General features: G+C 52.9%; 1 protein-coding gene across 2 annotated transcripts in view; it reads right to left on the reverse strand.

The window, feature by feature from the left end:
- ARNT2 (aryl hydrocarbon receptor nuclear translocator 2) overlaps window positions 1-26750 on the reverse strand; it is a 227260-nt gene that overhangs the window by 29895 nt on the left and 170615 nt on the right. For both annotated transcript variants that reach the window (XM_075558077.1, XM_075558076.1), the window contains exons 9-14: window positions 25372-25448; window positions 23895-24029; window positions 20754-20828; window positions 12565-12716; window positions 1360-1432; window positions 266-389 (exon numbers count right to left, since the gene is read on the reverse strand). In XM_075558077.1, coding sequence (XP_075414192.1) covers window positions 266-389; window positions 1360-1432; window positions 12565-12716; window positions 20754-20828; window positions 23895-24029; window positions 25372-25448 — 636 coding nt within the window. The remainder of the gene's footprint in view (window positions 1-265; window positions 390-1359; window positions 1433-12564; window positions 12717-20753; window positions 20829-23894; window positions 24030-25371; window positions 25449-26750) is intronic.

The following is a 26750-nucleotide window of genomic DNA, read 5'->3' on the forward strand; positions in this document are numbered from 1 at the left end:
GACTCGATGGCCGAGAGTTGGAGTTGACACCTGCAGCCATCACTCAAAGCCCTGTCCAAAGCCAAACTCACTGCCCTCGAGTTGCCCCTGACTCAGTGGCCCGATCAGATGGGGTGGAACTGCCCCTGTGAGTTTCCGAGATTGTAGCTCCTCATGGGAACAAAAAACCCCATCTTCCGCCTTAGCAGAGTTTGAAAACCACGGTCATGCCCACATCCTCTCAACCTCAGCGTCCAACCGCCATTTCCCAGGCTTGGCAACTTACACGCACTTATTCCTGCAAACATCTCAGCAAACCGGGGATCCCTTTCCTGGGAAAAGATTGCGTCTGCTTTTTCCACGGACTTCCCGGCCTCATGAACTCCAGCTGGCAGGTTGGGCACAGGGACCTGTGTGCGTATTAAAATATAACAACAATCCATCGGTAAGGCCCCCGACAAGTGTCTCTATCACCCCTCAGCCTCCTGCAGGCCTCGCTGGCATTTCAGGCTGAGAGTTCGCAGCGTGGGAGAGGCTCATCCGATGGGGGCTTCAGAAAGCCCTGGGGACAACTCTGTACCATCGTTGAGTTCCATTTTCCCCGTGCACTTTGTGAAGCCTCCTCCTGAGAAACACCCGGACCAGCCCAAGGGGGAAGGTGTGCATTACGGGCCGCAGAGAGGACAGTGGAGTCCCACGGTTAACTTTCTTAAAGATGAAAAGCAACCGGCTCGCTCTAAATACCAAGGCAAGGGAATCCACCGGTCAACTTCAGAAAGAGACCGAACAGCACCGGTGCTTCGGCTTCTTTCTGCGGCCCGCTCTCAGAGGTGGGGAGGAGACAAAGAGGAAGGGGGGTAGCATGGCGGCGGGGGGGGGGCAGTGCAGGAGAAAAGAGACAGGAAGAAAAGGAGACGGTGTCAGTGAGGTGGCCAGGCAGGGAGGAGGCACGGAGAAAGAGATGCATTTCAGGAGGGAAAGAGGGTCACAGCAGAGGCAGGAGAGCAGCCGGAGGACTGCAAGGGCTTGTCAAGACTGGAGCGCACTGGCTTCCAGAGTGCATGTCCGTGCTAGGGTGCAGCGCCTTTGGAAATGGCCATGACCCCTTTGGGAGTCTTACTACTGGTTGACTAAGCCCTGTTGCTCTTCACAGGGCCTTCCTATGCCTTACATGCTTCCTGGCTCAGGTCAGCTTGGAAGAGTCACAGTGGGCTACTGGGGATTTAAATGCTCTTTGCCCTGCTGTGGGTAGATGGAGGAGGAGCACCCTTGGGGAGGAGGGGCTGAGGCTTGGGGTTGAATTTAGTACCCAGTGCAGAAGTTTCCCCCACTTTGGGTTGGGGGCCATTCTAATCGGGAAAGAGTTTTCACAAAATTCACCTGAGTTAAGTCATATGATGCCAACCCATCTCGCTGGTGCACTTCCAGTTCCGCCTGCTGCTGCTGAAGTTGCCTGTGAAACAAGTCAACAGGGAGTCATGAGCACCAGAGTCGCGCCAACATGGTGGAGCCAGGGCTGTCCCTGCCACCAAGGCAATCCCGCACGGACCTCCGAACGGTGTCCCATTGTTATTATTCTGCATCCCAAGTCTAGAGGAGCCCTGGAGGTACCTGGGTTAAGTGTATGACTGCTAACCCAAAGGTTGGCAGTTCAAACCCATCTGCTGCTCCATGGTATAGAAAGAGGGGGGCAGTCTGCTCCCATAAAGATTTACAGCCACGGAGGCTCTGTGGACTCTTCATCCACCTGGCAGCAGTGGGTGGGGTGGGGTTTTCCCCACATCAAGATTCTGAGCCCTGAACTTCAAGTTTTAAGTTTAACGCATGAATGAGAACTTCATGCAAGGTGGAAAGAAACCAACTTTTAGAAAAAGCAGCATTCTGAGAAACAGGCTCAATGCCGGGGGGATGAGTTGGTTTCGCAGATGCCGTCTTCTGAACTGGTAGGCGTTTGCACAACCTCCTCTGAGCCTCACACTACACTGTCATCGCGGCTCTTTACTCCCATCTGACAATTAAGAGACTGAAGAGCAAAGAGGTCAAGTGGCTGTCAGAGTGGCCTGACCCGCAAGTGGTGGTGACATGTCAGAGCCGGCATCTCTCCAACTTTCTCTGGCTCTTTGCACCCACTGCTCCACCAGGCGGCTCCCCTCGGGAAAGAGGCTGTGGGAAAGGCAGCTTTCACGTTCACAATATGGGAACCGGGTTACTTGAACACAGGGGTGGGGGACGTCCAATGATGTGCGGCCCCTGAAGTCGTCAATCCCAGCCAACAGCACATGCCTCACTAAAGAGCAGAAGTCTCAGGTATTGTATTAGACCCGGACAAGCTGTTTGACCAAATACAGCAGGCTAATTTTTAATGATTGTCACAGCTCGTGAATGATCCTCTAAGTATCTGAGATGGCCCTGCTTTAAATGGGGAATGAGTCCTGCGGCTCCGAGTCTGGATGGGACAGAATTACGGGGCTATCTTCACCTTCAAAGGAGTTGGTTGCTAAGCAAAAGGTTGGCAGTTCAAACCCACTCAGCAGCTTGGGAGGGGAGGGTATGCGGAGAGTGGGCGGGGAGAAAGACCTGCCCATCTGCTCTGTGGTAGTTACATAATCTGTTGTTAATTTGAGAGTATTAAGAGTGAAGGGGTGGAGTTGAGCCTGTCAATCAGGTCGCAGCTTGATGACCTCACTTGGAGGCACTATGGAGAGAAATAGCCGGCTGGAGGCAGGACACAGGCAGACTTCCTGGGAGACATTCCAGCTGAGAAGACACATGGAGCTACACTAGTGCCCTGAGCTGGAGGAGCCACGTGGAGAGCCCTCCCAGTGCTGAGATGCTTACAACACCACTGGATCCACAAGACTTCCCACTCACTGGCCTATGATCTTCCTGTATTTGGTGTCATTGCATGTGTTTTGTGAGTCTGAAGAGGACTTTATTGATTGGCATCAGACATATGGGCTAATATCGGACTTAGGGACTTAATCTGGACTGGACTGGGATGTTTTCTCAAGATTCAATTGCTCTGGTATATAAAGCTCTTTCTTACACACAGACGAGTGTCTATGAATTTCGTTTCTTTAGTCTACCCAGACTAATATGCTTCCATAACGATGAGAAGCAAAACCAAACCTGTCGCCATCGCCCCAATTCCGATGCATGTCCACCCTACAGGGCTGAGCAGAACTGCCTCATGGGGTGTCCAAGGCTGTAATCTTTATGGGAGCAGACTCTCACAGCTTTCTCCTTCCGAGCTGCGAGTGGTCTCCAAGCTGTAAATCCTGGGAAGACTGTAGTCTAGAACACCCGATCTACTGTCACGTGGGATCAGATGGAATCAGAATGAGTTTGATGACAGCCAGCGACAATGACAGATTCAACTTTCAACACCAACGAGGAAGACGGAGGAAGCGCGTTAGCTCTATGTTGCCACGCAACTTCAGATACATTGCACCAGCCGTGATTAACGGGGTGGCTCTCTGGATGACACACAACCCACTCAGTAAGCTGTGCAGGCTACTAGGTGAGGGACTTTGGACAGGGTCCTACTCTCCCAGGCCGCTGCCCACTGCTGGGGGCATGCACCACAGAGACGATTCAAGGCTAGGAAAAGAGGAGCCATCCTGGCTGGCCTCCATTGTCACACTGGGCTTTGTGGTGGAGCAGGCTCCTGTACTGAGCGAACAACCACTAACAGCGTCACTGGGAAGGTCACCTGGAAACACGGGAAGGAGTGCATGAGAGTGCACAGGAACATGGAGGGCGAGGCACAGTGGACGCTGTGGTTCTGGGAGGAAGCAAGGCAAAAGCGTGGCAGGTGGCTGCCTGAAGCACAAAGACTGCATGTGCAGTGGTTACTGTCCCTCATTGGAAAGAGTCCCCGCAGAAGGACATCGTGCCCGGTAAAGCCGAGGGGCAGCACGCAAGAGGAAGGCCCCCAGCAAGATAGACTGACGCCGTGGCTGCCACCGTGGGCTCCGGCGTGGGCACGGTGGTGAGGGTGGCGCAGGACCGGGCCGTGTTGTGTTCTGTTGTAAGATGGGTCAGGAATGATTCCTAGGTACCTAACCCACCACCACCACCAGATGGAAACAAGAAGGGCCCGTGTGGTCCCCGTTAACATGTGAACCAGCTCGTACGAGTCTTGGCTGTGCGCTGGACAGAGCTGAGGCAGCAGGGCCCACAGAGGGGCTGCTCACCGGATGCCCCTGCTCTCACTTCACTGTGGGGGTACCCCGTGGGGGTGCAATGGAGGGCAGGTGTCCAGGCACAGTGGTCTGAGAGCAGGGGAGGGAGGGCAAGTCCAGGCACGAGCCCGGCGGAGCCACGACTAGAGAGGGGCCCGTGGACAGAGAAGTGCAGCCTGAATCGTCTTGGAGAAAGGGGCTCGAATCAGCAAAAGCACTGGCCTGCTGAAGACTTGGGATCACACCCAGGGGGAGGTGGTGTGGTTAGGCCAACCAGAAGTTTGTTCATCAGGGCAGGAAAGTGAGGAGAACATTGCAGGTCTGTCTTTCCGGGCCGTCCCACGCTGCTGGTCCCACTCACCCTGCCCTGCCCTCCCTTTCCAGGGTAAACATCCACAATTCTAACAAGGTCCATCCTTCCACCCCTCCCATTCCGGAGTCGGATTCCAGCAAAAACACCACCTTGAGAAACAGGCAGAGACACAGAGTCTCCTCTGTGGGGTTTTTGTGGGGACGAAGCTGTGAGCTGTGAGCTCCCCACCAGGGCACGGCCCTTCCACAGGCTTTCCGGAGACCAGCCTTCAGCCCAAGCCCAGTGTTGGAACCACCACCTGCTGGGCCTTGCAACTCTGACCCGTGTCCGGCCCAAGAAGAGAACCGAGGGCATGGGTAGGGCCGTCTCTGGTTGTGCCTGCCTTAGAGGGCCCGGCCAGAGGCCCCACGCACTGACCCAGCCACGGCCCGCGGCAGGTCTGCGGTCAGCCGAGGAAAGGACTCCTGTTTCCAATCCACTTGAAGATGCGGTCACGGCTGGGGCATTAGGCTGGGAATTTACTTTATGCTCTGCCTCCCTGGGTTTCTCGACCAGAGAAAGTCGAGAAATCTTCACACACTTGGCTGCTGACTGTAAGGATGGAGGCTCTCGGACAGAAGTTCTAGGCCAACTAGAGGCAGCTCGGGAGACAGTACTGACAATCTGCCTTGGAAACAAAGAAACCACAGCCACTGGAAACCCGATGGGGTGCAGGTCTACTGCGATACCCCTGGGTCGGCCTGCGTCAGAATCCACTTGACAGCGGCTGCTCTTTGCGAAGAGTGGCCGCCGTGTTCTTGGGGATGCGGAAGACCAGGTGTCAGCCTCCTCGCCGCCATACTCTGTGGTCTGGGCTTCAGCATCCCCTGGGTCTCTGCTTCCGCAGCAGAGCTCATGGGAAAGAAGTGCTGACCCACAGGGGACAGACACACACACACACACACACACACACACACACACACACACACACACACACACACACATCCTGAGAAGAAGCGGGCTGAGAAGGTTTCTCAGACATTGACAGCGCCGGGATAAAAATAAGCCTCGGTGTGCTTGCACATTCCAGTGAGGGAGGAAGCTCTGCTTGGGTGGGAGTGGGGAGGGGGGTTAAGCTGACCAGGCGCTCACGTGAGGGGCCAGGTCTCCACCGCAGCAAAGTGCTGTCCTCCATTAGCGGTGGGCAGGCTGGTGTTGAGAAGCCAGAGGCATCAATCCCAGGTCCCGGCTTCCTGTCAGCTGGCTTGCCTATGTCAGGAGGGGCAGGATACTGGGTAGAGGCTGTCAATCATCTTGGACACCCCCAGAGAAGGTTTTAACTCAGCATGAGTAGGTGAGCCATGAGCCATTAAGGGGGCATTCAGAGAGCATTGGAAAGTGCACCCCTGGGAATCCCTAGAATCTGGCTGGAAGGTACCTGGGGGCTCAGGGAGCTCTGCTGACCAGAGGATGCTCATAATACCCACATGGAGTCAGCACTGTCTGCATGCCTGTGTGCTTGAACCTGGGGTCACGTGAACTCTGGAAGCCTTACTTCCACCCAGGACGAGAGTCCTTGTAAATACACCCGCAGTGACGGGGGACTGAGGTCGGTGGAGGCAGAATGGCCTGCCCCAAGTCACCTGGCCCATAAACACCTGAGCCTGGAGGCAGCCACCCCCAAGCCCTTGCTTTAGCCAAGATGGCACTGGGCCCCGATCCAGGGCTCCTTGAGATCAATACTCGGGGGTTTTGTGGCCTTTGCAGGCCCCTGGCCCTGCTGCTCAGACCCACATGGCGGCAACAGCACCAAGGAAGACCCCCCTGGGCCCCTGGGAGTTCCATCCATTGGCTCGCATAAAGCTCCCAGCCTGGGACACTCTATGGGGCAGTTCTACTCTGTTCTGTAGAGTCACTAGACATCAAAGCTGACTTGGCAGCACAGGACACTAACGTGGCTCTCCGAGACCCTCACAATATGGCTCTAACCTGCCTTGCCACCATTATCCCCAACTGCGCCCCTCTGGGAACCTGGCAGACTCACCAGGCCTCCCTTGGCCTTTCCTTGCTGTCTTTGTACATGAGCGTGGCATGTCCCCTCTCCCTGGAGCTCTGCCCAGTTAGACTACAAGGAGCCCCAATGAGGCTGGAGGCCATGCTCAGCAGCACCCAGCTGCTAACTGAAAGATCAGCAGTTCAAACCTACTAGCTGCTCCTTAGAAGAAAGACAGGGGCAGTCTATCCCTGTAAAGATTTTTAGTCATGGAAACTCAAGGTACAGTTCAACTCTATCATAGGGTTGTTATGGATCAGAATCAGCTCGACAACAGGTTGGACCAAGAGAATGATTCCCCTTTCAGGACTCAGTCCACATTTTATTTCCCTGGGAAGTATCGTACCATAGCACCCCCACCCCCCAACTTCCCCGCAAGAAGAACCTCTCACTCCTCTACAGTCCATATTAGAGTGGTCTCTGGTCTAACACCGCCCTCGTCCCATGCCACCCCGTTTCCCTGCCCCTCTGCAGATGATGAGCCAGCAAGGGTATTGTTCATCTCCATACCCCCAGGGTCTAGCTGAGAACCCCAGAAGGAAGGCAGGCAGGCGAGAGGAGATTCCTATGCCCATCTGGGAACAGTGAGGCCGTGTATGATTTGCACAATGTGGGGATTCGGGGGCGGGTCCTCCCAGCAGGTCATCAGTAAAGGCTTGTGGGTAAACACCTAGGTTTGAAAGCACGAGCACATGTGCAGCAACTCACACTGAGGTCACGGACCAAAGACTGACAGGGGGTGCAGACAATGCCATCCCAGGAAAGTGGGCTCAGCTGGAGCAGAGGCAAAGGTGGGGTCTGCCATGCCCTCCTGCCAGGAGGCGTTGGGAATGAGGCGTGCACAGAAGCTGGCTGGCTTGGAGAGTGTGAGCTGGCTGAGATGGAGCCCAGGACTCCAACCATCCTTCCATCCTTGCCTTCTTCTCTGTCCAAGAGTGTCAGGCCCAGACACGGAGGAGGGCTGGGGCAGAGATCAGCGCCGCGCAGCCGGCAGGTCAAGAGGCCTGTGCTTTGCTGAGCTGCCCTCTGGCCTGGCATTTGGGGACTATGGAGGTCTTCTTTTCAGCAGCTTCACACAGACGCTTCCCAGGAGACCCTCCTTCTTCTCCAGAACTTTCCTTCTGGGTGCTCCTGCCTGAAGGTCACCGAGGTCACATGTCCCCCTCCCCCGCCACCCCCTCCCCTACTCAGGCACAAGGCATTCCAGGATCTTTCCAGAGAGGCAAAGCCTGCTTGTTGCGGGTGAGGCTGAGCTCAAGTCTCACAAATTCAAAACAGGGTCTGACGGTCCACCTCGCCGGCTACCACTGCCCTCTGCTGTCCACAGCGAGCGCTCCCAGCCGTCTGCTCCAACCCCCAGCCCCTTGCTCAGTAGACATACCGGCTCTGATCCCACACGCAGACCCTCTATCAGTTGCCGGGAGCAACCGGCCAGGGACAATACCTTGGCACCTTCCGGAGCAGGGGTGTTGGTTTTGCTGAGTTCCAGAAAGGGAAAGGAGAGCCTTTGCTGGGACATGGGCTTGAAGAGGAGCTTCCTGATAGCACAGGGAACTGCTGCCAATCGGAGACGGAAGAAAGGACCCTGCCTAGACCACGCCCGTTCCTGCAGAGCACCTGGTGCTACCTCAGCGTAGAATTGGGTTCGCTTCTGGACTCTGAACCAATAAACTAAGGCAGCCTATGTGTTGCGTAGCAACCAAATCTCTTGCTCAGTCCATCGGACTTGGTAGATGCCCTAGTGGCAATGTGAATTAGGGGTTTGGCTCCTAGCAACAAGGTCAATGGTTCAAACCCACCAGCCTCTCCTTGGGAGAAAGATGAGGCTGTCGGTTCCCATGAAGATTTATTTACAGTCCCGGAAACCGGGGTTAACTGGAAGGGCAGTGGGCCGTAGTTTTGGAACCAGGCAGCAGTGCCCTTTACAAAGATGGTGGCCGACCGCGCGGCTTTGAAGGCATGTCGGCCACCATCTCTGAGGAGGGCGCCTTTGCCTATTTCCCACGTGGGTCAGAATCTGCCACGCAAGTGACTTCGATGCAGTGCAACGTGTTCGCTGCCCTGGCATCAGAGGGCCACGGCAGAACGACTTTGAACCGGTTCCTTCCAGGCTCTGCTTTACCAGCAGGCAGGACGCATCCTGCGACACGAGTCTTCACGCTGGGCACGGGCTGCCCTTAGCCCTCAAGACCCCCTCACGCCCCCACAGGCAGCAGGCAGGTCTACTCACCACAGACATTGCTGTGAAAGCAAATGGGGAGAGAAAGGAGCCTGAGGGACCAGAGGGAAGAGAGCGGGCACAGGAGCATCCCGGGAATAGCTCTCTTCGCAGAGCAGCAGTCTTGAGTTGGCACCCCAACTGTGCAAGTTCCAGTCAGTGCCCTTGACTCTAGACAGGTGATGTGCTTGCCCATTTCCTGGATGCCAGCACAGGTGGCCCGGGCTGGCAGTGGAGCAGCCTGTGACAGGAAGCCCGTGCCTGGGGACAAAGCTGCAGCTTGCACAGATGTTAGCCAGGTTGGGGCTGGCATGTCTCCCCTTCTCTTACTCTAGCTCTTTCTGCTATGCCCCTTCCTCCCAAACCTGTCTCCATCAGACCAAGGAATACACCCTGTCACCTTGGTCCCCTTGAGTCCAAGAGTTCCTGAGAGATGGGGGTGCTCCCTGCCCCTCTCCCCTGGCCCCTGGCAGACCCACCTGTAGAGCAAAGACAAAGCAATGGGTCCCTGACTGGCTCAGGCCAGCCCTTACTGTGAGGTCTCAAACTCCACTATATGCTTGAGGCCCCCTGAGGGAAGACACTGCTGTCACCAAGGGGAGAAACAGAAGTCCGGGATCTGATGACAGTTACCCACCAATGACTAGATAAATTCAGGCCACACCCCAGCCACCCGCAGCCGAGCAGCCCTAACAGGTGCCAATAACAAAGAGGTGGCAGACCACACGTACCGAGGGCTACCTCTATGTCCGGGACCCTGCTAGAGCATGCTCCACGCTAAAAAGCGACCTGCAGGATCTGTATAAACCAAGGTTGGAGATAATCCCCCCCCACCTCCGAGGAGGACAAAAAATAGAAATGTGGGTGAAAGGAGGCAACAGATGATGTAAGATATGAAATAACAATAATAATATATAATTGATCAAAGATTCACAAGGGTGGGAAAGTGGGGGAGGGAGGGGAAAAAAGAGGAGCTGATACCAAGGACGCAAGTAGAAAGAAAATGTTTTGGAAATGATGTTGGGAACATATGTACAAGTGTGCTTAATACAATTGAATGACAGATTGTTGTAAGATCTGTAAGAGTCTCCCCCATCAATAAAATGATTAATAAAAACTTGATGGTTCAGGGCGAATAATCCCCAAACCAGATCTGCTGCCATTGAATTGAGCCTGACTCACAGTGACTATAGACGATGTCTGATGCTATACATCGTTATGGGAGCAGACAACCTCAGCTTTCTTCCATGGAGCCACAGGTTGGTTTGAACCACCAACCTTGCAGATTAGTGGCCAGATGGCTAACCCAGGGTTCCTTGCAAGGGGCAAAGGTACTCCCCTCACCACCCCCTCCTTTAATAGCTGAAGCAATCGAGACTTAGAAGGGGCAGGTGATTTGCCATGTGAGAGCTAAGACCGCAGTTGGGTTATCTGACATTAAGTATGCATATGGGGGGGGAGCACTTCAAAAAGTTCATGGAAAAATGACGTTATCTTTTCATGTCATTTCTCATGGGCTTTTTGAGGCCACGGGGAGAAAGCTAAGCAAAGGAGCTTCCAAAAGCTCCTGGGGGAAATGGATGGAAACGACAATGGCATCGTTTGCGAAGTCCCCTTGCATACACAGTTACCTTTGCCCACCTGCTCCCCTGACTGGTTACATGCCTTCCTGCCATATGTGTGCCCAAGAGAGTACTGAGGAGAAGGCTGAGGCGAGGGGAAAGTACAAGTATGAGTATCGAGGGAAGAGGCGCCAAGAAAGAAGCACCGGCCTGACGAACAGTATGGAGAGTGACCAGGGAGACGGACGAGGTTTTGCACGTGGGTCTCTGGCAATTGCTCAGAGAGTAATTTCAAGACAGTTGGGGGCAAAAGTCAGAATGTAAGCCATCAGAGGGAAGAAACGGTGAAGAGTGGTACTTTTGGAGGGGTCAAGGTCAGAGGATGCTTGGGTGGGATTGGCAAGACAAGGGCTTGCCGAGCTCAGGAAGGGGTGGGCAGTGGGGCTGAGCTCCAAGTCCGGGGCAACAGTGACTATGCTGGCAGCTGGGCAGAAAGTGGCTGGCGTGGCCATGGAAGAAGGAGGTCTAGTGCCACTGGATACCAGGAAGGAAGCAGTGAGGAGGGGGTGGGCTGGACCCTCCTAAGTGCGGCAGACCCTGTGGGCTGAGGGCTGGCGAGCCTGTGCCTGGCATGATGCCACCCTAGTCCCCATGCAGTATCCTCATGCAGCATCTGCAAGAAGACGATGATTCTGGGGTAGTAGTGGCTCAATGCCACCCAGAGCGCCCCCTCTGGACATCAGATTGAAACTTGGCCCTAGGCCTGTGCCAACCTCAGTGCCACTGCCATCTTGGAGCCCGCTCTCGGAGCCACTGGGCCCATCCCTCTTGCTGGGGGTCTTCCTCCTTCTCATGGACTTTCTACTTGACCCGCATGATGTCTTTCTCCAGAGACTGGTCCCTCCTGAGAGCAGAGTCAGTCCTGGTACTCTTGCCATTGAACACAGGAGGAAATGGTAGGTGATTTGCCCAAGGATCCCCTGAGCTGAAATCCTTGTCACCTGCTATCCAAGCCTGCACTTGAACCACCTGTCCTTTGAGAGGTCCTATCTGCTCAGCTCTGCGCCTGTGGCCCAGAGTAGAGGCCGAGGCCATTCAGAGGGCAGAGGTGCCAAGGAGCTCAGGCTTGGCAAATAGGGCGGCATGTGGCCAGCTCTGAAGGTGCCTGCAGGAGCATTGACTGCCGGGTGGCTATGAGAAGGGCTAGCCAATGAGGGGGAGGTGGCAGGGCTGGGGCTCAGCCCACCGATGGCCTGTGGAGCCTGGGCAGATGGGAGAGGAGTGGAAACAGGAGATGGCACCCATGATGTCAGCCTCGGCTCACACCACCACGTCCACCAGCCTCCCGAAACACCACACACGGTGGGGCACGCTCGCTCCCACTCCCTGAAACAAACACCCCACACGGTGGGGTACACTCGCTTGCACTCGGGCATCACTCTGTCTTTGTTCCTTGGCCTTGAATTTCCTTGAGACCAAGACCAGAGAAGACCCGTGACCTGCCCACAGTTGTACACACTGTGCAGGGACCCGAACCCAGCATCTGGCCCCCAAGAAGGTGCATGTGTTTCTGTCTCCCTCACAACAGCCCTGTGAGGATTGTTTGATTGCCCCATTCAGAGATGGGAAGGTGGGAGCTAAGAGAGGAAGTCGAAACTTCTTTGAGGTCCCATGGCCAGGAAATGTTGGGGCCAGGTCTGGAGCCCAGTTTGTGTGCTGGCACCCATGGCAGGCAGGGTGGTGAAGCCAGCAGAGTCCCCATCCACCCCTTCCCTAGGCAAGGCCCAGAGGGGGGAAGACTGGGCTGCAGAGAAACCAGAGCCTTGGGGTTCTGCACCCCAGAGCTGCCGAGAGCCCCAGGTTTCCTTCACTACTGGCTTCTGGACTCCGGAGCCAGGCACGGGCAGCTGCCACACCGGGAAACAGCGAGGAGGGGTCCAGGCACAGCCACATCCGGGTGTGCTCTCTGCTCGGGGGGGGGGGGGGGGAGAGGAATGGGAACTAGAGAACTTTGGGGTGAGCATAGGGATGGAAGAGGCTGGGAGCCATCCTGAAGTCTCTTGGGTTCTTTTAAATCAGGAGGGATACAAGACGTGGAAGCGGGGGAGGAAAGCATCGAGGGGGAGAGTGGGGAGACCCACAGTCTCACCTCGTCTTACCCCTACAGGAGATTCTAGCTCTAGCTAGAGCCAGCGGCGGTGGTGGAACAAGGCAGCCTCGAGTACAATCTCCAGGCCTGGACCCTTCCCAGCAGAGGGAAGACGCGGGGTACGTACTTGACGTTGGTGTTGGTGCAGATGATGTACTCGATCTCGTCCGAATAGGGATTCTGAAATGTGAAGCTGCTGGTGCGGATCAGCATCCACTCGCGGTTCTTGGTGCGGAATCGATACATGACCGAGAGAACTTGGCCTTTCAGCTTGACCACCTGAGAAAACATTTGGAGAAGGAAGTCAGCGGGGTGGGGGGGGACGGTGCCAGACAGGAGGGAGAGGTACAGGCGGTGAGGTCTCTCAGAATGGGGGCATTGTAGCTGGGGGGAGCAGGGAGGGAGAGGGAACAAGAGAGAGGGGAACGGATGGAGAGAAAGCCGGGCTGAGCAACTGAGAGAGACGCACAGAGAGAAAGCAAGAGCGAGGGACAGAGAACGAGTGGATAAGAAAGCGAGTGGGTGAGAGACAGGAAGGCGGGGTGCCACAGAGACCGAAGATAGAGAGAGTGAGAGTAAGTGAGAGACAAAGACAGGGGATGAGTGAAAAGCCACAGAGGACAGAGAGCGTGGCAGAGCCAACCGACCCGGCCACTACTTCCCCTCTGAAAGAGGGCCCTGGAGGAGCTGCCTGTCCCCACCGCGCGGGAACCGACAACCTGAAGTCCATTTCATAGCGAGGCTTTGGGGCTCGTACAGATCCCATGGCCACAAGCTGCAGCGTTTCTCGCGTTGCCTTGGCTGCTCTGGGTTTGGTGCTGCTGCTTCTGCCTCCCCGAAGGTAGTAAGGACTTCACTGTGGGGTCTAGTCACGTAATCTTCATGGGGTTGGTTCTTCATCCCTCGCATGAAGAACCACCACCAACAGAACCCCTCAAAATACAGAAACACCATGGTTTCTGTGCACTACGTAAACTGTACCAAAGTTCCCGAGAAACCAAGCAAAACCCCAAACCAAACTCACTGCTGCCGATTCGACGCCGACCCATAGCAACGCTATAGGACAGGGAGGAATGTCCCCTGTGCGTTTCCATGACTGTAACGTTTTCTTCAATCCTAATCTTTATATTATTTGTACTTTAAAAAAATCATTTTAAGAAAAATTATTTTATTGGGGGATCATACAGCTCTTATCACAATCCATCCATCCATCCATCTACTCGGACCAGCATATTTACACATATGTTGCCATCATCATTTCCAAAACATTTTCTTTCTGAGCCCTTGGTGACTGTAACTGCTTTACCAATGTTAAAATCTGGTCACCTTACTTTAAGGGCCTGCAGTGTGAATATAGTCTCAGGACACAATGCAGCAAGAGGCACGCCCCTCCACGGGTGCATGCCGAGCTGCTGCCTGAGAGGCCACAGGGCGCTTATAGCTAAGAATGAGGACCTGATCTCAGGTGTCAGAGAACTCCAGCTCCCCGGTTCCCAAGGACCCGCTACACATGAAGCAGATTCCCTGTTGGCTGCTTGCCATCTTTCTCAGACTATATATGCAGCGTGGGGACGTCTTGGCACCCTGTCATCTCACACCTGGCTCTGAGCAGGCAATCATATATGTTCCCCAACTGCCCCAGGGGACCTGTTGGCCCTGAGCCGATGCAGTGACCACCCTGGGGAAGCCACATGAGCTCCCAGCCCGAAGGTACTGCACAAGATTCCCCAGTGGGAAGCCTGCAGCGCCAGAGCAACCGGACCAGAAGGTCAAGAGAGATTGGGGGTGGGGGGGGGTGGGGGCTTGCCTGGAGCGAGAAGCCATGGCTAAAGCCTGATGGCAAGTCGGCAGCCTCCACACCAAGTGTGCCAGGAACTTGGCCCTGTCCCCAGAGGAGCTAGAGGACAAAACCGTACTCTGAGGGATGTGGCCATGGGTCACGTCCTGACACCCGTGTCTGCTCCCAGGCGTGGTGGCAGTGACGCTGTATGGAGCTGGAATGGGAGTCTTAAGGAAGAGAGATAACCTGCCCAGGCCTCCACTGAGGAGCGCCAGACCTGATCCCAGGTCTCCCCACCCTAGTGCCATGTCTTCCTGTACCTCCAAAGACAAGGGGAATGCACTGCCCTGTGAGTGCACCCCATCTAGCCGGTGCAAGAGAGACAGAGACTGAACGCTCCAGGAACAGCTCAGAGTCGGGGCCATGGGGTGAGCAGGGTGCAAGGTGAACACCCTGTTGCCGGGGGCCAGAAAGGGCTCCTGGATGGATCTCCTAGGCTTGGGAACAAATGCCGGGAAAAAGGGCTCCTCTGGAGGAACACCCACTGCCACTGAGTGAACTCCAACTGAACCGGTTTACAGGAACACAAAGCCTCCTCTCTCTCCTGCTGAGTGGTGGGCGGGTGCATCCACACCGCAGACCTCAGGGTGAGCAGGCCAATGCCTGACTCATGGAGCCACCAGGACTGCAGGAGGAGGCACAGCACCATCAGGCGGTTGGAAGCGGGGCAGCGGCCTGCGCTGGGGATGCGTCATGAAAGGCAGTATCTGTCACACAACAGGGACCAGGCCTCACACAACCAGGGGTGGGATGAGAGGTGGGGAGTGTATTCAAAGGCACTTAACTCAGGTACAAAGGACCATACCCCCAACCCAGCCTAGCAGGTAGTTAGCTGCCCTGGAGTAGAGCCCCCACCTCAGGGCCACCCATGCCCAATGGGATCCAACTGCTGCGACCCCAGGGTTTTCACTGGCTGATTTTTGGAAGGCCAGGACTTGGTGCAGCCACTGCGTTAAAGCCTGTTCACATCAGGCCAGGTGCTGGCTGCTCCTGCGTGAGGTTCCCTGGCTGGGAAGTGAACCCTGATCTTCGGCAGGGAAGGCAAGGACTCCCTCAGCGAACCAGCGCTGGCCTCCAGCCCAGCACAAAACCCAAACCAAACTCCGAGTCCGACTCATAGCGACCCTCCAGGGCAGGCCAGGGCCGCCCCTGTGAGTCTCCGAGACGGAACTCTTTACAGGAATGGAAGGCATCACCTTTCTCCCCAGGAGCGGCTGATGGTTTCCAAGCGTGGACCTTGCTGCTAGCAGCCAAGGGGCCACGTTACCACCCAGGGCTCCCGCCAACCCACAAAACCAAACTCACCGCCACTGAGTCGATACCAACCGACAGGGACCCTAAGGGACAGGGCAGAACGTCCCCTGTGGGTTTCCGAGATGGTCACTCTGTATGGGAGGAGACAGCCCTGTCTTTCTCCCGAGGAGTGGCTGGTGGCTTTGAACTGCTGACCTTGCCATTAGGAGTCACAACTACCAGGACTCCCACTGCTCCTCACAAAAAAGCTTCCACCATCATCCGAGGATCAGAGCAGAGAGCAGGGCAAGGCGACCGGCTCTTGCTTTAAACCTCCCTGGGTTCCACTCTCCCTCCCATGTGGGTGGCCACATACACCCCAATGCAGAGCAGAGCAGAGTGCGCCAAGAAGCTTCCCAGAGGGCACACCGACACCCCACCAAACTCAAATTCCTCCATAGACGCATCGGCAGCGCTAAGGGTCTCACGTCTAGGGCACTCAGATGCTTTTGTTTAAATCCAGAGTTCACGGGGACTGACTTCTGGCTGACAGGGCCCGCTCTGTGCTTTTGCACGAATAAACCACTTCCCTATATCAACATGTGTGCCCCCTCCCTCCCGCCAGTGGCCAGAGCCCAAAGAACACAGACGTGGGGCCCAGGCGCGGCATGCTGCAGGTTCCCCTGTGTCGGTCGGTCGGCAGCGCCCGCTGAGCCCTGGGACGGGCCTGGGGCTGCCAGCGGCCCCCTCAGTCAGCACCGCTGCCTGCTTCCCCGCCCACCTGAGGAATGAGGCTGCCTGTCACAGAGGCTGGACACCAGGCCAGATGTTAAATTCCTCCCTTTCTTTTCACAATCAACCAGGTTCAGAGACTCTCACATGGAGAGGCCAACTGCGGGGAGTGGATGTCTCGGAGGGCAGCAGGCCTCGGCTCCCACCCCAGTCTTTCACCTCCTAAGGCAGGATATGAAGAAGGGGCGTGGCCACATTGACAGTGGGGGTTGTGCCCCCTCAAAATGAGGATCAGAATCGCAAACCTTCTAACCTACAGGTGTAATCCTGTTTGAAAATAGGATTTGCTTTGTTATGTGAATGGGCCCATGATCAGGGTGTGCCTTAAACCTAATCCCTTCTGAGTCACAAAATGAGTAGATGAGACCCAGAAGCAGAACACACATGAGGACAGTGGTAAAGTGTTGGGCTGCTAACTGCAAGGTCAGCAGTTCAAAGCCACCAGTCTCTTCCACAAAATGTTACAGACTCAGAAACTCCCATCCTGCCTTATAGACTCACTACGGGCCAGAATCAACTTGGTGGCCAGGAACTGACTTGAACTGAAGATTACAGGAGTTGAAAGAAACAAGAACCTTTCCCTAGAAATAGAGTTTCATCTCCTCCCACAGTCAGTGCCCTGAAGTTGGACTTCCAGCCTCCTGAAATGCAAGAACCTACATTTCTGTTCTGGTCCTTCTGTTACAGCAGCAATGATAACTAAGGACCCCGAGTCAACAGTGTGCATGTATTAGGTCATCCCACAAACCGCAGCACCATGCGTAAACATGCTACTTTCACTGTGTCCCAAAATGCAAGCCACCTGCCCGGAGTTAGGAACAATGAAAAGTGCTTACTTCAATCCCACTGAAGTGTCAGACGCCAGGCTGCACGGAGGAGAGAATGGAGGAAAGCTCGGTGGCCACCGGAGGTTACGTGTTAGTAGAGGAGACAGAAAAGAAAACTAGACTAATTGTGTAGGAAAAATAAGGGCCAACACAACGGCTGTGGACCTTTCTTCCTCAGGGTGGTCTTAGGACTTGGATGGTCTCTGTGAGATGCCATGAGTTGAAAATGGCGGGGTTAGATTTGACACCAACTTGACCTGTACCTTCGTACAGGTAGGGGTTGAGCCCAACCTATGGATCAAGCCACAGCTTAATGATGCCTCCCTGGGGGTGTGACTCTTTCAGAAAGAGGGGCACCAAGGGGAACTGAGCCCTCTCTTGCTGTTCTTGGTCTTCCTGTTTGCCTGCATTGCTATTTGGCCCTGGTGTTGGCAGTCCGCATGGTCTGCAGACTCTTGGGAGCTGTGGCGCCCTGCCATGTTCCTTTGATCTGTGGATCCTCATGTCTCTGCGCCTACCAGCCTTTGATCTCCCAGCTTCCAGCTTCGCCTTTCTGCTTTATCCACCGGCAGCTGCATGAGGCTCCCGAGGCCTCTGACTAGCATCAGAACCATGGACTTGAATCGGACTGGGAGAGGTTGCTTTTTGATATAAAATTCTATCTCGAGCTAGTTCTTTTTACATACATATTTCACACCACATTCTGAAAAGTTCTTTCTTATGCATATCTGAGTGCCACTGGGTTCATTTCCCTAGAAAACCCAGCTGCGTTAGTCCAGGTTGACTAGAGAAGCAAATTCATGGACACTCATATGTGTATAAGAGAGAACTTTATATTAAAGAGTAATTATATATTAAGAAAACAACTCAGCCCAGTCCAGATCAAGTCCTTAAGTCCGACATTACCCCACATATCAATAATAGTCTGTAAATCCAGATCAAATCCATAAGTCTGATATTACCCCATATGTTGATACTAGTCCATAAATTCCTCTTTAGACTCATGCAGCTATGCAATGACGCTAAATGCAGGAAGACCACAGGCCAGTGGGTGGAAATTATTGTGGATCCAGTGGTGGCAGAAGCATCTTAACACTGGCGTGGGTCTCCACGTGGTTCCTCCAGCTCCAGGGCTCTAGCGTAGCTCCATGCGTCTTATCATTAGGAACGACAAAGCAGAGAGTGACCATGTCCCACCTCCAGTGAGATATTTATCTCTGCAGTGCCTCCAAATGAGGTCGTCAAGCAATGACCTGATTGACAAGTTAAACTCCACCCCTTCTCTCTTAATAGTCTCAAGTTGGCACCAAATTATATAACCAGCCTAGCATAAAACCTAAGGACAAGAAGGTGCCAGCTATGAGTTATGAGAATGATGGGAGAGGGGAAAGCATCTTGGTTGGAGGAAACAGCACATGCAAAGGTCCTGAGGCAGGAAAAGGGATGAGGCATTGAGAGAGCTAGGAAGTGGTCAGTGGGATTGCAAAGCCGTGAACAGAGGAGGATGAGATGGGCAGGGTGGTGGATCCGGACAGAGGGGGCAGTGTGGTAAGGAGCCTGGATTTTATTCTGGATGCCCAGGAAAGCCACTGGTGGGTTTCAATGAAAAGGCAGCAAAACATAATTTATGTGTTAAGAAGGGCCTGGCATGGGGCAAGAGTAAAAGCAGGCAGGAGGCTGTTACCACTTCAAAAGGAGAGATGGGAGTGGCCTGCTCAGGTTGGGGTTGGGGAGAAGGTAAGAGAAGGTGGAAGGAGTGGGCTGTGGATGCAGTTTGGAGTCATGACAGGGGGTGTGATGGGCTGGATGTGGGGCATGAGATTAAGGGAAGCCTGAAGGATGTGTCTCGGTCTCTGGTCTGAGGAACCAGAGGGATGGTGGTGTAAGGGAGGCCCGGGACAGGAAGAAGTGGATGTGGGAAGCAGGTGCCTGGAGACAGGACAACGTGCAGCTTGGAAAACAGGGTGGGCTGTAGTCACCTGACCAGTGGATGTGATCTTGAAGGGAGATGTTACTGAGAGGAAGGAAGGCAGCCAAGGCCAGAGCTCTGGGCCCCCACAGCCTGTCTACAGCACCAGGCAGAAGAGGATGAGCTAGCTCAGGTACCCAAGGGAGCATCCAGAGAGGCGGGGAAGAGCAGACCGTGCAGGGAGCAGGGGGCGCCCACCTGCGTGGTGGACAGCTGATGTGCAGGGGGGTGCTTTTATACAGACCCCACACTGCCTTCACACAGAGTTCGGCTATGGGGCAGGTCCATGCCCAAACAGGAGGAAAGCAGAATGCCAGACACTGAAGGGCTAGACAGGATTCTCTCTTGAAAAGGGACTCAGAAGAGCCAGGGACCTTTCCCTTCTGCAACGTCCACCCCGCGTCCTTCCAGGCTACAGTGAGACATCAGAGGTGTGCGCTCTCTCGGGACAGCTCCGCTGGGCTCCCACGGCAAACCAGTTGCCACCGAGCTGATTCCATCTCACGGAGATGCCGTAGCAGTGGCCTGAGGAGAGTTAGCCATGGCTGCGGCCTTTCGGAAGTGGCTCACCAGGCCTTCCTTCTGAGGGGGGCTCAAACCTCCACCCTGCAGGTTAGCAGCCCTGTGCATGAACTGTTGGCCCCACTCACAGACTTGGGCTCAGGAGGGGGCAAGACCGCCATGGGAATCCTGGTTCTGCCACTCATTCACCGCGTGGCCTCAGAGCATGGCTACTTCACAGGGCCTTACTCTGCTCACCTGCAAAACGAGGCCAACATCGCTCATCTTCTACTGCAACTGTTGTGCGGCCTCAAAGCAGAGGTGAGTATAGGCACGCTCACCAGATTGCTTGATGCCTCGTGGGTGCTCAAGAAGCAGCCAGCAGCAGGGATGCTCCCAGGAGCCTGCCTACGTTCTAGCCTCACTCTAACTACCCTCCGTCCAAAGCCTCACCGAGCCATCTCCCATTTTAATTCCCACAGCCTCTGCCAGATTTCTGACCCTACCACCTCGGATCTGGACCAGCTTACCGCCTCCTGACTGCCTTTGCTTCCAGTAAATCCCCCACATCTGTTCATTCAGCACACTTATTTAAAAAAAACAACAAAAAAAACCCCATTACTTAAAATCCTTAAAGAACCCCTCATGCACCCTCAAATGACTCAGGAGAGAAGCTCAATTCCTTGGCATGGTGTGCATGGTCCTTCTCAACTTGGTCTTTCAAACAAACAAACAAACCATTACGGGCCTCCTCCCTGTAAGTTAACCAGTGTCACTCCAAGCCAGAAGGAACTGCTGACAGTTCTCCCAAGAGTCCGTGTCTGGATGTTGTCCCCTGCCGTCTTGAATGTTCTCAGTTCTTGTATTGGAAAGACCAGGCCTACCCTGCATGACCACTCAAATGGGCCCTGGCCCCTCCTCACAGCAAGCCTCTGTGCCCGCTGGGGCATTTTCTCCATGGCAGCTTGGATGCCTTACTTCTTGATGGGTGTTTCTGTCTGCCCCACTTGGCTGTGAGCGCCTGCATCGCAGAGGACATGACCAATGCCTTAGGTTGGACCCCGGAGCCTGCCTGGCACACGAGGCCTTGGTGCCCTGCCAGCCACACTCACATGTAATCACGCTTCTACATCAGCTATGGGTGTTGGCAGTACCTGCTGGAAACTCTCACGCAGATGGCTCTGATCCTCAGGGTGGCAGAATTCCAAAATGTCCTTTCCCAGAAGGTCCTAGATAAAACAGACAAGCTTTAATCAGCTCCAGGCCCACTTGTCAATACCAGTCGACTCTCTTTGCGACCACAGTGCTCATTTGCATCTTCTCCCACTCATCTCTTTTAATATGCCCCACGATAGTAGTAAACAAAGGTCGCTGTCCATTTCCCTGTGGAGCGATCTCGGAGCTGGCCTCCTGGTATCCACGCACAGTTTCTGTGGTGCGTTCAATACTGATTTCTAATTTTGATGAAGCACCACATCTGCAGCTTCAGAATGCAACTTTCTATTTGTTTGCTGTGGAGACACACACGGTCGTAACTGTCTTCTAATAACACAAAAAGAAAGCAACATGCTAGCGGGAGGGCCGATGTGTTGCTTCTGAAAACTGGAACTGCTTAAATGTGGACGCTGTAGCTCTCTTGTGGCTACAGAAATTCTGCTATCCTAAAATGACTGTCCTTGCTAAAAGACTGTTTCCTATCGATCATCACCAGCCTCTGCTTTATTCAAAAGACCCAGCATGAACCCCAGACAAAGTACGTTCTATGACAAAATGGACTTGAATAAGATACATTGTCAAAAGCTAACTTCACAGGAAGTCACCCAATTGGAGGTGTCTTAAACAACAAGAGATGGAAAAACCTCACTGAACAGAATCCACATAAACGAACAGCTCCGGGAAGAGCTGATGCTGACAGGGCAGGGGAAGCCTACCTACAGGTCAACATGTGTCCAGGTGACACAGGAGATGCCAGAGGAAAACTGAATCTGGAAGGAAACATTTGCCCTTGGGCGTTCTGACAGCCGAGGCTGTGTGAGATGTGTTGAGGCTGGAGAGCGTGCGGCTTCCTACCCTGTCCCTCTTGCTTGTCTGTAACGTGGGTGTCCATAAAGATGAAAATGGAGTCGATGGACCTAATAACCTAACAGAAATGTGGGAATTGATGAAGGGTCCCAGTTACTTCTGGCTTGGACTGTTTCTAGCTCTAAAACATGCATGTAGATAAAATACTCATGTCATCATACCCCAAACTTTGTCCCACAGTCTTTTAAGCTCATGGCTAGCCAGTCAATGCAGTGACCCGACAGGACAGAGCAGAGCTGAGATTCTGTGACTGCCACGGGTTACGGGGAGTACAAACCGAGTCCTTCTCCCAAGGAGAGACTAGTGGTTTCGAACTCTGGACCCTGAGGATCATAGCCCAATGCTTAACCACTATGCCACTTTTTATTTGAAAGAAATTTAAGTCTACAAAAAAGTTGAAAAACAAAGATCTCTGTACCCTTTAACTAGATTCAACAACTCAATATTTTGCCCTATTTGCTCCCCCCTTTCAGATACATACATGCAAATATGTGAAAATAAACTATATGCATGCATGTATAGATGTATATATATATATGTATTTAATTTCTTGATGAGTCATTTGAAAGTAACTTAGAGATACATGACACTTCTCCTCTAAGTACTTCAATATGTATATACCCTATAATAATGGCATTATCCTATAAAACCATAATGTGCCGCTATTATATCATCACACCGAAAGGGTCAGTAATCCTTAAAATCAACCAATATTCATTCTAGCCATATTGACTCTTCCTCAATACCTTCCTAAGCGTCGTTTCTGGCTAGCCCTGTCTTCAGGCCCAGAACCCAAGGAAAGCTCAGGCCATATTGTTGTTTTCGCGAGAATCTCTCCTGCCTTATGGTGCTTCTCGCCCTACTGCAATTTGTAAGTAAAGACTCTGGAGCAAAGCTCGGAAACAATGACGCTGTTGAAATGGGTTTTGAGAAATACGGGGCTGGACAAAGTTAAGCGGGCAGTTTTACGGCCAGACTTCTCAGGACCGTGCAAGGTTATGTGGCTCACAAGCCTCCCAAAAGGAGACATGGCGTGAACACGTAAAACAACAGGCTCAAACTGTTAGCAACAGAAAACAAAGCTTTCTTGGAGGATTGAAAGTTCTGTGAAACGAGAAGACGCACCCATCCTTGGGCAAGATGCTGTTTTGCGTGCAGGGAGGAGAGTGAGCTTCCAGGCAGTGGAGCAAACTAAGGACTGCAGACGCAGGGTGGGGTCACGGGCAACAGTTACAAGAACTTCGCGAAATGACAAGCTCTCTCCACATTGATCTTTAGCATTTGTGTCTAACCTCCAAGAACACAGTGACTGAGACACGCTTTTAACACCAGTGTGCCTGCTGGTTACAGCCAGAGATGATTCCCTTTGAGATTCTGTCTGGTATGTGATTATTGGGAATAATTTGAGGTACAGGTGTATGTCTGCCTCCGCCCCCACCTTAGGGTAATTGGCTGGTGACTAAATTACAAGTTTACAGAGAGTTAGCAGAAGCCGGAGGAGATGGTGTTCATGCTGGAAAAGGTGTGTGATGAAGGCTGGCTTACTTTAGGTTGACTTTGAGTAAAAGCAAAATAAAAGTTTATTTGGGGTTGGGGGTGCTGAGTCCTGAGCCAGTTACAAGCTTGGTTTTAATTTTATCCGTTTCAATGCTATTTCTTAATCTTAATCTCTGGGGACATGCTTGAGTACGGCAGTCTTTTCTGACCAGGCAGAGTAAATAGTCTTAACAGATATTTTCAACAAATGTCTCCTTCTGAGCCAGAATGCCGACACTTCCCTTTGTGCTACAGCGGTGAACTTGGAGATGGAGGCTGTGTGTGTCTTCAGATGAGTAGAAGGGACGGCCTCAGTTTAATTCAGAATAGACCATTCAGCTAGGTCTGACATCGCCCTATTTCGGTTACACCAGTACCTCAGCTTTATGGCTTCAAGCCCATAGACACAGTATTTTTCAAAATGGATCAGAGAGTTCCTTTTTAGTGGAAAGTCAGCTAGAGAACCAGAGTGGTCAGGTAAAGAAAGAACGAAGACCTAAGTCGTGTCGTAGCCTCCTAATGCTCTGTTTGGGGACCTGGAAGAAAATCTCTTCCTCCAGTCAGGACACGTAGGTTTTGAGCTCTGTGGTCATAGCGTCACTTCTGGTACCGAGGGGATGAACAGGGACAGTGGAAAGTGGTCCATACCTGTCATGGTCTCACAACGCTCCACCCACCTGAGGTTGGTAGCCGATCACACTGATGCATCTTGGGTCCACAAACGTGATGATCCCATCAGAGCTGTGCCGGGATAAGAACTCCGTGGGCACTGACATCCCATTCATGTCCATGCACACAGGAGAGCTGGTCACCTGGCACGGGGAAAATCCAGTCAGGATGGTGTTGCTAGAGACAGGAAGGGAGGGGGCAGCAGAGGCAGAGAACGCGAGTAATCTGCATGGGTTTCATCTCTCAGACCCTCGAGTGCAGCGAGTCAGTCCCTTGTCAATGGTAAGCCTCAGTCTCCTTATTGGTCAATGGGAATGATGAAACTCATAATCTCCTAGGGTGGTTGTGAGATTCGAAGGAGATTCAGCATGTAAAAACCCTGGTCGAGTGTCCGGCATATAGCTGATGCTCAAGAAAGAGGAATTTGTTTGATTAAGAAATGTAAAATGTCTTTCACCTCCCCTTTATTCTGAATAGCAAATTAGTCTAAGGAGCTACTCAAAATATATAGAAAGTGTTCATTGAGGGCCTGAGTTTATTTCAGTATGCAGGAGAGATGAATATCCCATGTTATTATATGTGAATGAAGTTGCTTATTCATTTGTCTGCCGGTCGACCAAATTTCTACTCGTTACTACGGGGACTCGCCCAATGCCGTCAGGACAGTGAACCGCCCGGCTGACGGAGTGGCTGTTGTACGCGCTAGTCTCTGTGCCAGGAGCTTAATTTACACAATCTCTCTTCAACGCACGCAGTTTTGACAAGATATACAAGACCCAATCGCTCTCTTAAGGAGCTAGCAGTGAACAAGAAACCCTAAGCCAGCGGGGTGGGGGGAAGGTAACTTGTGTGACGTCCAGGCTGTCGATATAAGGACAAGAGCAATGATTCATTTAGACCAAGGGAATTAGGGGAGTCATTTTAGGTCGATTTTGAAAGATGAGTGGACAGGAAGGAAAGAGGGGAAGGGGGAATTTTGAAAGAAGAGGAAGGAGGGGAAAAGAAAGTACCAAGCGGGAGAAACAGCCTGTGGACGTCCACAGAAGGGGGAAATTGCACAGTGGATTTATGGGAAAGGAAGTGGTGTGACAGGGGACTAGGTGGAAGGGATGAGGAAGGGAAGGGGTCAGGGCTGCTGGATGGCTTCATGATGAGCTTGGACCTGGGGACCATGAGGAAACATTTAAGGTGATTAAACAGGGCCACGATGAACACAGAACCCGGCTTTGCAGTTATTGGCCCAAGTGTGGAGAATGGAGAAACATACCCCCCCCCCCCACGATGCAACAAGAACCCTGCTGCGTATGACTCAGAGTTCTCTTCTCCCAGATTTAGCTTCATCCTGGTCTCAGCATGAGACAAGGAAGCCCAACAAATGCTGAGGTCACAGAGATCAGAACAGGCATTCAGACCGACAGTCTCTTGCTCTGTGTCCTCATAAGACCTCTTTGGAGATTAATAAAAAGGCTGTGAGTGTGTTCTTACCTGGAGCCTACCAATTGCCACAAGGCAATATTTACTGCCTTGGCCCACATCAGCATCTTCTTCAGGTATAGTCATTCCTGAAATGAAGAATTCCCAACATGAATGGAAAAGGGGCCAAAGGAGTTGAGGTTTTCTTGATGCAATTGAAAACAGAGATCCGTCTTTGACTACTATTGATTGGAAAGCTAGCCAAGAAAACAACGGCCCCACCCTCATTTCCTGCTCCTCTCCTGCATGACATCGGACAATTTCACAGTATATTATCATCTGCATCCGCGGATGATTAAGGAAGATGAAATGCAAATTACTCATCTTTACATCGACCCAATTTGCCCCAACAATTAGCTGTGAAGGGACTTCTTGGGTAAGAAGCCTTTATGGACATGGCACGTGGCATAAACAATTAGAAAGTGTTTGTTGCCAAAGAATGAAACAAAGGCCACCAGAGGAAAACAAAGAAGCAAAATAAAATGTAAACCCAGCAGAGTTGAAGTTATTACATCGTTAGGTGATGGAATACATACAACCAGCGCTTCCCTTGGAGCCTACAAGCGAAACTTGTGAAGTTTAGTTTAAAGGCTGGAAAGGAGATATTGGTGATGACGACGCTCATTAGAAATGAATGTCCCCATAGGGGAAGACCTGATGGTTCACTGGTCAGAAAGCGCCTGCTGTTGGCTCAGTAGAAGCCCGACATCTGGGGTCCCTCCTAATACACGGTTCTTGAGCAGTTGTGGCAAGTTGGAGGTACTTTTATGAAGCAAGCATTTTGTTTTGTTATCTCCTAAGCAGCTATTGTTGCTAAGGAGAAAATAGAAAGCTCTTATAAACATTTCCACACCAGGTCAAACCTGAGATTCCCCCATGACTGAGTCACACAAGGACGGGAAACCCCATCACTCTAGACTCTGAGTCCATTACCACTGAGTTGACTCTGGCACACTGCAACCTATAGGGCAGACCAGAGCTGGCCCAGGGGGCTTCTAACGCTCCAGTCTCTAAGGAAGCAGACTGCCACCTCCTTCTCCCCCAGAGAAAGTGGCTGGTGGGTGCAAGCCACCGACCTTCAGTTAGCAGCCAGGTGCTTTATGACTGCGCACCATGGCTCCTGACGCCGACCTGTGGGGTGTGTAAAACATGGCAGTGTCCTAAGAATCAGAGCCGTCACTCCTTCCTCACCCCGAGTACGCCTTCGAATGCCCCACTTCCCCTCTTCTGCCTATCCCTTCCCTGTCCACTTACTGCACCTAAAACATTTCTCTCGTTTCTGGCTGGTCCTGACCGTATTGCCTTTGCACAAATGAACAAACACAAGCTACTTTCCGATGTCCCGTTGTTTCTTCTATAAAGGACAGCAGACTGGATACACTGCTGGATTC

Source organism: Tenrec ecaudatus, chromosome 9 (assembly GCF_050624435.1).
Source record: "Tenrec ecaudatus isolate mTenEca1 chromosome 9, mTenEca1.hap1, whole genome shotgun sequence".
NCBI lineage: Eukaryota > Metazoa > Chordata > Mammalia > Afrosoricida > Tenrecidae > Tenrec > Tenrec ecaudatus.